The sequence below is a fragment of the Dermacentor albipictus genome, chromosome 10 (genome assembly GCF_038994185.2).
Source record: "Dermacentor albipictus isolate Rhodes 1998 colony chromosome 10, USDA_Dalb.pri_finalv2, whole genome shotgun sequence".
Taxonomy (NCBI): Eukaryota; Metazoa; Arthropoda; class Arachnida; order Ixodida; family Ixodidae; genus Dermacentor; species Dermacentor albipictus.
In genome coordinates, this window is record NC_091830.1 from 70809510 (window position 1) to 70823702 (window position 14193).

The following is a 14193-nucleotide window of genomic DNA, read 5'->3' on the forward strand; positions in this document are numbered from 1 at the left end:
TAGCAAATATAACGGTAAGCTACCTTTAACGGTTCTTCGCTGAGAATGTGCTTTCCCCACCGGCTGGACGGAAGACGGACATTCTTATAGTGATGTGCGTCTTCATTGTCGGAAGGCACAGGTAGATCAAGGTGATCAACGTCGTTTTGCGAAGGTGGTTGCAGCGACCCATCCTTTCGACGCCTTTTTGATGGCACTGGGGGATTCAAGCTTGACCTCTCTTTAGGCTTTCTTTTCTTCGGAACTGCCTTGGAGAGGTACTTTGGTACATTTGGAAATATCGTCGGTACGGCGCCCGGCAGAAGAAGTGGCCTGCTTCGGTCCAAGAGCACTGTTTGGCCGTCAATGGAGTGTTCAAAGTGTCGTGAGATGAACTACTGATCGAAATGCAGCTCACATACGGCTGCGTTGCATTCAAGCGGCTTGTCTGCTCTCGGTATGTTCCTTTGCCACTTCTGAAACACAGCGTCTTCCTTCGGGACTTCGAACAATGAAAACTTGTTCTTGCATGACTTGTAACCAGTCGTGCATCCGGGCACAAAACAATGGCTTTGACGGCGGCTCATTGTGCGTCATTCGCACAAACTTCGACGAAAATGTTAGCAAGCAGACTGAAAAAACTCCGACAACACGTGTAGGAAACTCGCAGTCACCCGCTGTAAAAGCGCTCAACTCGACGACGACGTGTAAACAGGATCGAGCGCCATCTGGTGGTGGCATCGCTAGGCAGCGTCAGCGACTCCCATAGTGGCCGCTCGGGGATAATCACACTTCCCCTTTTAGCCACTGTAACCACGACACAAAGCCAAAATGGCGGAACTGCAATCACGTGATTTCATGCTTAATGTGGCTTTGGATTTGACTTGGACTTCTCGCCAATAAAACTAGTTTCGGTTTCGATTTTGAACGCGAAAATTTCGTTGAAGCGGAAACGCTCTGCAAAAATGGTTCGTTGTGCAGAGAAATTTAGGCCATTAATTCTTATAGGATACTCGCGGGGAATAAAAAATTATTCGTTGTCGCGGAAATTTCGTTGTGGCGGTATTCGTTGTGGCGGGATTCAACTCTCCTGGATAAGAAGCAATACGGGGTAGGATTCCTCATCCATAAAGACATAGCGGGCAACATTGACGAATTATACAGCATCAACGAGAGGGTAGCAATAGTCGTAATCAAACACAGTAAAAGGTATAGATTAAAGATAGTGCAAACCTACGCTCCAACGTCCAGTCACGACGATGAGGAAGTAGATCAGTTTTATGAAGATGTTGAATTAGCGATGAGAAAAGTGCAAACGTGGTATACAGTAGTAATGGGGGAATTCAATGAAAAAGTGAGGAAAAGCAGGCGGGTGAACAGGAAATTGGCAACTACGGTGTCGATTCTAGAAAAACTAGAGGTGAGATGCTGGTAGAATTCACAGAAAGGAATAAGCTCAGAATAATGAACACTTTTTTCAGGAAACGTAGCAACAGAAAATGGACCTAGAAAAGCCCTAATGGTGAAACAAGAAATGAAATTGATTTCATACTTTCTGCTGATCCCAGCACAGTGCAGGATGTTCACGTAATAGGTAGGGTGAAATGTAGTGATCATAGGTTAGTGAGGGCCAGGATCCACCTCAATTTAAACAAAGAAAGAGCAAAATTGGTCAAGAAAGAACAGGTCAACTTAGAGGCAGTAAGGGTAAAAGCAGGCAAATTTAGGCTGGTACTTGCAAACAAATATGCAGCCTTATAACAGAGAGATGATGATGATGACATAAAGGTAATGAATGAAACCGTAACGATGCTGGCTTCAGAGGCAGCGATTGAAGTGGGAGGCAAGGCACCAAGGCAACCAGTAGGCACGCTCTCCCAAGTAACAAATGACCTAATAAAGAAACGACAAAGAATGAAAGTGTCCAACTTAAGAGATGAGATCGAATTTGCGGAACTGTCAAAACTGATCAACAAGGCAAAAATAAGTGATATTCGAAACTATGACATGAGAAAGACTGAAGAAGTCGTAAAAAATGGACACAGCCTGAAATCAGTGAGAAGGAAACTTGGCATAGGACAAACCAAGATGTATGCACTAAAAGATAAGCAGGGTAATATCATCAGCAATACTGCAGATATAGTAAATGCAGCGGAAGAATTCTATACTGACCTTTACAGTACCCAGACGACTCAGGAGCACTCTATTCAAAACAATAATGAACAGTATACAGAAACTCCTCCTATAACTAGAGATGAGGTCAGAAAGGCCTTGCAAGGCATGAAACGGGGAAAAGCGGCAGGAGAGGATGGAAAAACAGTCGATTTAATCAAAGATGGAGGAGACATAATGCTAGGAAAACTGGCGGCTCTCTATACAAATTGTCTATCGACTGCAAGGGTCCTAGAAAACTGGAGGAATGTAAACATTATACTAATCCACAAAAAGCGCGATGTTAAAGAACTAAAAAATTATAGGCCCATTAGCTTACTCCCAGTACTATATCAAATATTTACCAAAATAATCTCCAATAGAATGACGACAACAATGGATTTTAGCAAACCAAGGGAGCAGGCTGGCTTCAGAAAAGGTTACTCTACAATGGATCACATCCATGTCATTAACCAGGTTATCGAGAAATCCGTAGAGTACAATAAACCTCTCTATATGGCTTTTATAGATTACGAAAAAGCATTTGATTCAGCAGAGATACCAGCAGTCATAGAAGCATTGCATAATCAAGGAGTACAGACCACTTACGTAAATACCCTTGAAAATATCTAGAGATTCCACAACCACCTTAATTCTACACAAGTAGAAAGATACCTATAAAGAAAGGGGTCAGACAAGAAGACACAATATCTCCAATGCTAATCACTGCGTGTTTAGAAGTATTCAAGATATTAAACAGGGAATATTTAGGAGTAAAGATTGATGGTGAATACCTCAACAACCTTCGGTTTGCCGATGACATTCTATTCAGCAACAATGGAGACGAGTTACAACAAATGATTCTGGACCTTAACAGGGAGAGGGTAAGAGTGGGACTGAAGATTAATATGCAGAAGACAAAGATAATAACTAACCTGGCAAGGGAACAAGGGTTGAAGATCGCATCAGCCTCTAGAGTCTGCCGAGGAGTATGTTTACCTAGGTCAACTAATCACAGGGAACCCGGACCACGAGAAGGAAATTCACAGAAGAATGAAAATGGGTTGGATCGCATATGGCAGACATCGTGAGCTCCTGAATGGGAGCTTACCATTTTCATTGAAAAGGAAAGTATACAATCAGTGCATTTTACCGGTGCTGACATACGGCACAGAGACTTGGTGGCTGACAAAGAAGCTGGAGAACAAGTTAAAGACCGCGCAAAGAGCGATGGAACGAAGAATGTTAGGCATAACTTTAAGAGACAGAAAAAGAGCAGTTTGGAGCAGAGAGCAAACGGGCATAGACAGTATTCTAATAGACATTAAGAGAAAAAATGGCGCTGGGCAGGTCATGTAATGTGCAGACTAGATAACCATTGGACCATTAGGGTAACAGAATGGGTGCCAAGAGAGGGGAAGTGTAGTAGAGGATGGCAGAAGGCTAGATGGAGTGATGAATATAGGAAATTTGCTAGTGCTGTTTGGAATCGGTTGGCGCAGGAGAGGGGTGATTGGAGATCGCAGGGAGAGGCCTTTGCAGTGGACACGAATAGGGTGGCAGAATGCGTTGTTGGGCAAGTTGGTTCATTGTATTTGGAAAGATTGGTTGCGCTTTGTAGACGATCACAAGGAAGACAGGACAGGTGCATCCTGTCCTGTCTTCTTCCTTGTGATCATCTACAAAGTGCAACCAATCTTTCCGAATGAATAGGGTGCTGCTGCTGATGATGATAGTCCTTTCAGTGTCACTGATGTACAGCTATGTTTCCGTGTTTCTGTCCTACCATGTCACTGATATACCCGTATGATCTCCACTCTCCATTCAAATGTGCACAGTAACACGAAGCTGGCAAGATCTGAGGTAATTCTGCCATCTGTTGTGTCTCTCTAGAAGCATATTTCTCATGTGTTTCGCTTTTCCGTCTTGGTTCTTGCTAGCGTGCTGTAGAACATGCTCCTTGGTGGGCGTCGTTGCACTGCGCAGTGTGCATAAGAAATGGAAGAGGTGGCACCCAAACCAACGGTGACTGCACATTAAATACTCACGCCATAGCACAAGGTCACCACTCTTGTGTGTTTTTTCCAGCGTTTGTATATATATAGAAGGGTCTTTCTTTTTAACCCTGACACGGCAATGCTACTGAAGTGCACACGCCAGAATAAGCCATATGTAGGATATAGAAAACAAAAACGGGAGTGTCTACAGTCTTTGTTCATATCTTACCTTCTAAATAACTGAAAATAAATCATTGTGTTTGTTTTATATTATCTAGGAAAAAAAACGATAGTGAAAGGGTTAAGCATATACGTATAAAAATTAAAGGGCCGTCAATTCATGAAAACAATGTTTTATTATGAGGCAGTCTTCAAGGTTCTCAAAGGTTTGCACGGATCTTTACGCGCAAGAAAATTTTGTACCAGTGCATTTAGTATCACTGAAACCAGTTGAAACATAGTGGGAATCAAAAAAGCACGTTTATGCAAAATAATTTCAATTCCTGAGAAAATGTTTTAACTGCATTACAAGACAATAGTAAATAGCCCCTACATTCTTTTGAAGCACTTAGCACAATAAATGCAAATGAATTGAAACATTACATGCTATCAGTGCAAGTATTGAAACATCAATAATTAAGAAAACCCAATTACAATTTTATTTAGTGCGCTGAAATAAACTCACACAACTAATTTAGTAACGAGCAGTTAAACGCTTCAACACAGCAAAGAAGTGCCTGTATACACGACAATAAAGAACTTAAACATCATAACAATGAAAAGTGAAAAGACTTCCAATGATTCGTGCATGTATAGAACTACAGGCATACACACAAGCTGAGCTTCCACGAAAAATCCAAGGAAAACATGAAACGCAAAAAGGAACAATGAGAAGTACACACAACTAAGCGCTGCTACACAGCACGTATCAGGTGCACTTGTAGTCGGAAGGTGCCTATTGAGGTGGCTTTTATATTCCAAAGGTTTGACCGTATAAGTAGCACTAAAACAGCCCCTTGCTTAAGTGGGTTGTGCATGTGTCAGTTCAGTGCAAACGTCCGCAAGTACCTCTGAGGACACGAAGAGCACTGACACAGCCTCTCGCTGAGTGGATGCACAGGTTATCCTTCACTACAGACTTTGTGTGGACGAGCGGGTGTTAGTTCAGTGCAGACTTCCACGATGAGTTCTCAGGACATGAAGGGCACTGAAACAGCCTCTCACATTAGTGGAAGTGAAGTTCAGTGCGAACTTCCGCAAGTACTTCTGAGGACATGAAGAGCACTTACACGGCCTCTTGCTGAATGGATGCACAGGTGATCCTTCAGTCAGGACTTTTGAGGATTGCCGAGGGCATGCAGGACACTGAAATGGCCACCCACTTGTGTGGATGCATGGGTGTTGGCTCAATGCAGACTTCCACGAGAAGTTCTCAGGAGATGAACGGCTCTGAAACAGTCTCTCACATTAGTGGAAGTGCAGGTGAATCTTCAATGTTGACTTTTGTGAAAAGCTTTGAGGGCACAAAGGGCACTGATATGGCATCTCGCCTGTGTGGGTGCGAAGGTGTCTATTCAGACCACTCTTTTGTGAGAAGCTTTGAGGGCATGAAGGGCACTGAAATGGCTTCTCGCCTGTGTGGGTGCGCAGGTGCCGGTCGAGATTATTCTTTCGTGAGAATCTCCAAGTGCACAAAGGGCACTGAAATGACTTCTCGCCTGTGTGGGTGCGCAGGTGTCGGTTCAGGTTACTTTTGCCTGAGAAGCTCTGAGGGCATGAAGGGCACTGAAATGGCTTCTCGCCTGTGTGGGTGCGCAGATGTTTGTTCAGACTACTCTTTAGTGAGAAGATTTGAGGGCATGAAGGACACTGAAATGGCTTCTCGCCTGTGTGGGTGCGCAGGTGCCGGTCAAGATCATTCTTTCGCGAGAATCTCCAAGGGCACAAAGGGCACTGAAATGACTTCTCGCCTGAGTGGGTGCGCAGGTGTTGGTTCAGATCACTTTTTTCTGAGAAGCTCTGAGGGCATGCAAGGCAGTGATATGGCCTCTCGCCTGCATGGGTGCGCAGGTGTCGGTTCAGATTAGTCTTTTGTCTGAAGCTCTGAGGACATGCAGGACATTGAAATGGCCTTTCACCTGTGTGGGTGCGCAGGTGGCTGATCACAGTACTCGTTTGTGAGAAGCTTTGAGGGCAGGAAGGGCACTCAAATGGTCTCTCGCCTGTGTGGGTGCACAGATGGTTCTTCAGATGAACCTTTTGTGAGAAGCTGTGAGGGCATGAAGGGCACTCAAACGGTCTCTCACCTGTGTGGGTGCGCAGGTGTTGGTTCAGAGCACTCTTTCGTTTGAACCTTTGAGGACACTGAGGGCAGTGAAATGGGCTGCCGTCTGTGTGGATGCGCAGGGGATTTTTCAGTGTAGACTTCACCGTGAAGCTCCAAGGGCATAAATGACAATGAAATGACATCTCGCCTGTGTGGATGCACAGGTGTTCGTTTAGAGTAACTTGCTGTGAGAAGCTCTGAGGGCATGAAGGGCACTGAAATACGTTTTTGTGAGTGTGGAGGTGTCGCTTCAGCTTGAATGTTCACGAGAAGCTCCGATGGCACAAATGAAATTCAAACAGATGCTGGCCTGTGTGGATCCTGGTAAGCACTTCAGATCACACTTTGTCCATCTCATAGGCACAGGAGTTACAACGGTGGTGATATCCTTCATGTAACTGCACCACCTGCATTTGCTGTACAGCTGGAACGTCTCAATGCTGCACCAAGAAAACAAGACAGGTCACCTGAGTAAAGCTTTTCACTTGAAAACAAAAATGTAATTACAAGATGCCAAAGAAATGAAAATACATAGACACTATTGTTAAAGATCAGCCTTTTCTTCATTCAGTGTCTTGGCAGTGCTTTCAGATGAAATCAGAGCACAGCTGGTCAACTATTTTGATTTGTAAAATATATTTTTATGATTGCTTTATGGCTAAGTATATGAAATTTGCATATATTTTTAGTTAAAACATCTTTTAACTGTGAGATATAGTGAGAAGACTAGGAGCATGGCATTAGTGCAAGCTGCCCTTGCAGTCAAGTGCAACAGCCCATTCAGTAATGCCCTCATGGGCCTGAAGACCAATTTAAGAAAAGCAGAACTTCGTCTCGAACTAGTGTCACTTTCAAAAAAATTCAATTATGGGGTTTTATGAGCCAAAAGCAAAATCTAATTATGAGGCACACTGTAGTGGGGAACTCTGGAAATTTAGACTAGCTGGGGTTCTTTAACATGCACCTAAATCTAAGTACACAGGTGTTTTTGCATTTTGCCCCCATTGAGATGCAGCCGCTGTGGTCCTGCGAGAATTAGGTTTCACTATACTGTCCATTGTAATAGACAGCTACATTTATGAAATTTATTTATAAATGCTGCCGAATCATTTGAGTCCAAGGAGGAAAGAATATGGAGAAAATGAACATCGAGGGACAAAAAACACAAACATTGGAAACAATATAAATCATAGCTATGACTACATATCTACTTTCAACAATGCTCTTAGGGGATTCATTCCATTCTTTGTGTGAGAAAAATTTACTTTCTATAAGTGTTAGTGACAGCATGTAGGTCCTTTGTCATTCTACTGTTGCATTGATGAATGTTCCCACGAGAAGCAGGACACAGGTAAATTGACTTCATAATGTTGGACTTTGTAGCATACTAAATGCAAGAGTGGTAGCCTGTTTGGCACACCTCGACTGCAGCTATTCAAGTAGAGATTACTCAGCATCTGCTACAAACTATCAGACTTTCTGTAGAATTTGCAGATGAACCTAACTACTATTTGCTGTAATAATCCTAATTTAACAATATTTTTTTGACATATGGATCCAATGAAGCTTACGAATATTTAAGGCTATGTGTGACAGCATAGTGAACGCCCCTATGCATTTACCTGTATAGGGGCTCCTGTGGAATTGCAACAAAGGTACATAAACTTCTCAGAGTGCTGACGCAAATGTTTCCAATATGCTCGTCCCACCTCAATGTGTTCTATTACCCTGAGGTACTAATAAGTAGAAACATTGTTGAGTGTTGTTGCCAATAAAATATGGAAAGTGTAAAGGTGTCTCCTTGCTGCTTATCTTCATAACACAGCACTTATTAATGTTCAAGCTCATTTCCCACTCTTCACACCAGTGGCAAATCTTATTGAGTTTATTGCTGAGCTTAGTTTCATCGGCTTGTGGTTTAACTAGTGTGTACAATAAATCCACAAAAAGTGCTATTTCACATCATAATCAACTATATTTGCTATGTCGTTGATTATTAGGAACAGAAAAGGTCCCAAGAATGACCCCTTAGTATACCTGATGTGAAAAGAAATGCCTCAAATTTGACTGCTGACTTTGACGTGCTGAACATGGTTTTCGAGATAGGCTCTGATAAAATGCAAAGATTTGGTGTCTATTTCGACTGCGTAAAGCTTATATGGAGCTTTGTGTTCAGGCACTTAATGAAATATCTTGGCAAAATCTAAAAATATTGCTTCTATTTGTTCCCTGTTAGAAACTGCTAAGCCGTGATATGAGTAATAAGCTGAGTGACAGGAAAAGCCTTCCATAAAACCATGCTGGATTTGAGACAGCATGTTATGTTTATCTAGGCATTGTTTAAGGTACAGACAGATCATGTGCTCTAACATTTTGCAGCAAAGTTAGGTCAGTGAGACAGGACAATGATTTTGCACATTTAGGGGTTGATCTCACTTTCGTATAGGTAAAATCAAGAAGTTGTACAGTCAGTAGTAACAGCACACTGAACTAACGATGTATGATATACAAAAAATTAAAGTAAATACATTCCAAAGGTTTTCCATCCTAATTACAATACCTTGGTGACATACTTGATATATTTCACCTAAGGATTACACACATAATACATTGCAACAAATTATCTATGTTACTGTCATCTGTATGTAAATTTTTTTAAATGTCACAATCGGCCCAACAAAGGCATTGGTCCTAAGCTTTATCAATAAAACAAAACAAACTGTTCATTGACTGCTTTATTTCTGAGAAATCTGAATGGTTTTCATTTGGATTTGCACTACGTTAAGGTTAATGCCAATTTTTCTTTCATAGAGCTTTGTCTTTAGGAATGTCTACATCACCTTCACAAGTGTCACCCATTGTGGGTTTGTTTGTTTTCATTCAGCTCTGCAGCCTTCAAAACAGAAATGACAGTAGCAGTATAAGAGGAGACACCATTAACAAAATGGTGATGGCAGAGACTATTATGTGTTCCCAGTGCAATTTAAAACAAGAAGAGGTCTGCTGCATAAGCATAAGCCCCTGAGTCAAAAACATGGTTGCTGGCATCACATATACACACAGATGCTCCCCTTTCCAATGACCATACAACAGCGATTGATTTTTAAAATATACGACGCAACACAGGTGACAAAAGGAACATTTGCACAATGCCATTTTAAACTAAAATTGGTTACATCTGGCCAGGCTCGCCGAGTTATTCCCAGTTATTCCCAGTAAGTCACCTATTTATTGCATACCACTCAGCAAAAAAAAATTTTCTTTTGAGCAGCACATGTGCTGTGATGTGGCATCAGTTACAGATGCATTTTCTGCAAAAGGGTTCGATACATTCTGCACAACACTGCTTTGCACCTAGAACACACGGCAATGTTCAATGGCCAGTAAATCTGCATGCTGTGGTGACCTACGGTTGCAGATTGCTGTTGTTCATTTTAGCTATTAGATCTATCTTATTGCATCATGCTTCCTTCTGATAAGTCTAAAGAACATGAATCTTAATAATACAGACAAGTGTGCAATGAAGATAAGGATGATGCTAACTTTGCAAGGTAGCTGAATCAGATATAATGTCTAGGCTTCAAGCATTGCATAGAAACAGTACACAAATCAGAGGCTAGAAGAATTCTGGTTCTTGACGAGCAGCGAGTAGATACACACTACATGCACACATGCAAACACATACACACACAAAAAAAGTTCAGGAACCACACAGATTATGCAAAACATGAAAAACAAGAACAACAAGAACAACGTATGGAAACAGCCTGCCTCACTGACACTTGTGTTAAAACATGGCTCTTCTGCACCAAAAGAAGCAGTCAAATTAAAATTGCAACACCAGAACAGAAAAGGTAAACAATAGCAAAAAAAGAAACCAGTTAGAAAACAAATGCGTTCAGGCCATAGAAGGACTGTCACCTTAAATAGATATACAGTTAAAACCTTATCTAACGAAATTCGATTTTATGAAGTTCTCAATCTAACGAAGTTTCCATCACCCGGCAACTACATATAATGTTCAATGTTCTCATCAACCAAAATTAACGAAACTGATGTGCTCAATTTAACTAAGCTTCTCCAGAAATAAATTAGTAAAAAAAGCCGCAATTTCTTTCGAAATTTGACACAAATGAAGTTTTTCTTTTTTTTGAGCTTGCACTCTAATGCCATCGTGTTAAAACGTCTAGGCACCCTAGTCACAGCCCTAGCTTTATTTTGACAAGGCTGCACGCCACGCCCATGCATGGAACAGACTCGGCAGTTGCTAACGTTCTTACGTATCAGATGGCGCTACGTGCAGCGGTAGTTGTGCTGTCCACACTGACTTTTTACACACGCAGGCGTGGGTTGACAAATACAATGCCATGGTATGACCTGGGTGTCGCTACATTACAATTTTACATTTCAAAGGACTGCAAACTCCCTTACTCGATTTTCCAAATTTCCCAATTTTGCTAAATAATTTGAGCGTGGTCATCATTTCCTTAAATCGAGTTTCAACTGTATGTTTTATGTATATTAAACTTTTATCAAGTTTTTAATAAATATGCCTTGCAAAAAATTTGGAATAAAAAACATGTAATTTAATACAATGGGAAGTGCAACAAAAACTGTCTTGAATCTGCAATTGATGCTTCACCACTGAGGCTGAAGAAACAAATGCATGCCTCTCTTAATGATACCAAAAAAAAAAAGACAACAGACTGGTGGGCTAGTTGGTACTGCATAACTTGAGGCTAAGCACAAGAGAGCATGTAGGACAAAAGAAGAATATGAAGACAGTGCTGCTAACAATTGCATTTTTACTGCACGTGGTTAACAGGTAACAGGTATGCTGTCGATCACCCGCTAGTCTGTGAAGCTCGGGCTCTTCTTTCGGTTCCGCCTGCTTCATAAGCTGAACACCCTGTCGTGCAGCCTCTGCTGCAAGCATGTTTTCTGCTTCCAGCAATATCTGTTTCGGGTGAGAAATCAGTGCCTTTGCACGTCACTGCTACGAATTCCACATGCGATCCTGTCTCGCAGCAGGCGGTTCAACATGGTCCCAAAGTTGCATTTATCAGCCAGGCATCGAAGCTCCACGATAAACTGTTGAGCTGATTCCTCTTCCCTTTGCATGCGGGTAAAGAACTTGAAGCTTGCGGCTATCTCATTTGGCGGGGGTGCGTAAAATTCTTCGAGAATGGTAACCGCTTCCGCGTAGGTTAACTCGCTCACTTTCCGCGGGGCACAATGCCCACTCAGTATATCGATAGGCTTCGAGCCCAGTGCCGAGACGAGAAGCGCCCTTTTTTTTAGCGTCGTCGACGATGTCGTTACCCTCGAAGTACGATTCGACTCTGACGTAGTACGACGACCACTTGTCCTTGGCGTCGTCGAACTGTGGAACTTGGTACGCCTTGGCAGGAGTGTTCGCCGTCATCAAGGTGCTGGTTCGTTGCTCGTCGCCACTGTTATAACTCAACTGTTATGACTGCTATCAGGCGGTAACGGCATTTGGCCGGATGGCCAGGAGCATAATAACGCCCACAAAAGAACGGGAACACTGCGCCCATTTATTCAGTGATGTTCAGACGTTCTCAAGCTGCTCTGGCACGTGCGATGACGTCAGTCTCGCGCCACGGCGAACACGGTTTTCTCTGTCTTCATTGTCATTTTCACTTTGCAGCAGAGAATGTTGCTCACATTTTCTGGAAGGTGGATGTTCTTGACTGGGTGAACAAGGTTCCAGGTAACAGGTGGCTTCTTCAGAAGACAGGCCTGAAGCTGCTGCGGAGTTTGCTGCCACAGCCACTCTGTCGTGCTGTTCAGGATTCAGGACCATACCACCCATTTCATGTGGGTCTCTTGAAAGCGATTGTTTTACGTGATGGACAGACAGACGGATGGACAAGTTTCCTCAGTGGGTCGGCCCAGAAATGCTTCGTCATTTATAAGAGCACTACTAAAGGGACCAGTCACAAAGAAGCAGGAAAACTTACATTGCACAGCCATTGACAAAAAGTAACATCACACATTCCACAGATAGTAGACGGTGAAGGTCTAAACAAAACCTTTTCCATCCCCCAGGAACACGCATAGAGGTAGAGCAAGAGTAAAATGTTCTTTCAACAAGTCTGTGGTTTTATGATGGTACTTTGTCTTCACAGCTACTTACGAAGTAACAATAAGTAAAATTTCTGTTTGTAGCATGTGCAGATTAATCTCCACCTCTTCTTCATCAGTGCTCACCTAATGCTGCAGTCTTCTTCAGTGTTGCAGCATTACTGAGGGGGCAAAAACAAACATACCAGGTAAATCAGGGTACAGCATCCAAAGATGGATTATGCAGCTTTACTTAAGCCACGTGAACGAGTTCAGTCAGGGCACACACAGATGGTGCAGCAGGTTTGCCCAGTGCAGCCTCAAGGGTAATTTCAATAACTTATCGCACAATGCGGCCGATTACTGTAGCATGGTAGGAGATTCGTTGAGATATCAACTCTTTAAGTTGGTGACAAGAGCAGCACTAGACAAGCAGGACAGTAATAGGCATCCTTGTGACAGCATCCATAACAAAATTTCTGTAATGCCTGCGACATCGTGAGCCATTTAAAGGTGGTATGAGGTGCAGTGGTTGCCTGTACAATAAAAACATGCTCATATTCCAATGGTTGCTGCAAAGCAGCCAGTAGCAAGGCATTCATAGACAATGTCTATTCAAGACCATAAAGGAAGATAAAATGGCAAATGGCCAGCATTGTCATAGCACAATGAATTATAGGTAAATGTAATACTACAAAGCAATGTAGTGTCCCAGTCACGGTGGGTGGAAACATACATTGAGATCACGTCAGTTATGGTGTGGTTCAGTCGTTTGGTAAGCCCATTTATCTGGTGGTCATAGACAATGGTGACCTTGTGTTCAGTGGAACATGGGTGGAGAAGATCATCTACAATGTATGGCAAGAGGGGCTGCAAATGATTATCAGCTGACGAGGAGCTCCGTGAAACGAAGTCACTTTAGGGAGAAAAAAGCAAGCAATATCTGTAGCACATCTGGTTGGATGTGCACAAGTCATAGTACACCATGTGGCAGCCTGTCACAACAACCCATTTGTTCCCTAAGGCCAACGCCTAGAAAGCACACCTGCAAACCTGCAAACATTAAAACTTGTAAAATCCTTGGACACGACATCAAGGTGGCGAAGAGAGTAGATGCAATGGCTTCTTCTTGCTCCAAGCACAAACCTTTTGAGGGATGGATATGCACTTTATTAACAATCTTTTACCCTGTGACGCAGAACATAAGTAGCAGCAACCACAGAATAGCAGAGACTAAGAACACAAACATTGCTTTTAGATAACAGCGACTTTACCAGTGAATCTGCTGCTGTAGATTTCACCTGCTTGAGTAGCTTGATCGAAGCAAGTAACCCTTTGGCGTCTTTTCACAAAACTTGCAATGGAACATTTAGAGATTAACGAGCGAATCTTTTTTGCAAACAGTATTTTACATAAAACTTGGTGCAATATTTGTGAAGTCCTAGAAACCAAGCACCAGAGGCCGCAGAGCTGAGACAGTCCCTTTGTGACAAAACACAACCAGAACAAGGGCGTTGTTGTCAATGTTGCTCAGGTCAAGTGAGATTATTGTATATCTTGGCAAGCAGTGAGTGTAATGATGCAAGTGTCCATACTTGTGCACTACAGAAAACAAGTACCTGCTCCTCTAGCCACAAAACCCGGTATCCAAGG

At 42.6% G+C, this 14193-nt stretch overlaps 1 protein-coding gene across 2 annotated transcripts in view; it reads right to left on the bottom strand.

Moving 5' to 3' along the window:
• Positions 1–4763: 4763 nt before the first annotated feature.
• The window catches only part of LOC135899357 (zinc finger protein 782-like), a 29484-nt gene continuing 20054 nt past the window's right edge, over positions 4764–14193 (bottom strand). For both annotated transcript variants that reach the window (XM_065428610.2, XM_065428619.2), the window contains one exon: positions 4764–6893. In XM_065428610.2, the coding sequence (XP_065284682.1) occupies positions 5595–6596 (1002 nt within the window). In that variant the 5' untranslated portion in view covers positions 6597–6893 and the 3' untranslated portion in view covers positions 4764–5594. The remainder of the gene's footprint in view (positions 6894–14193) is intronic.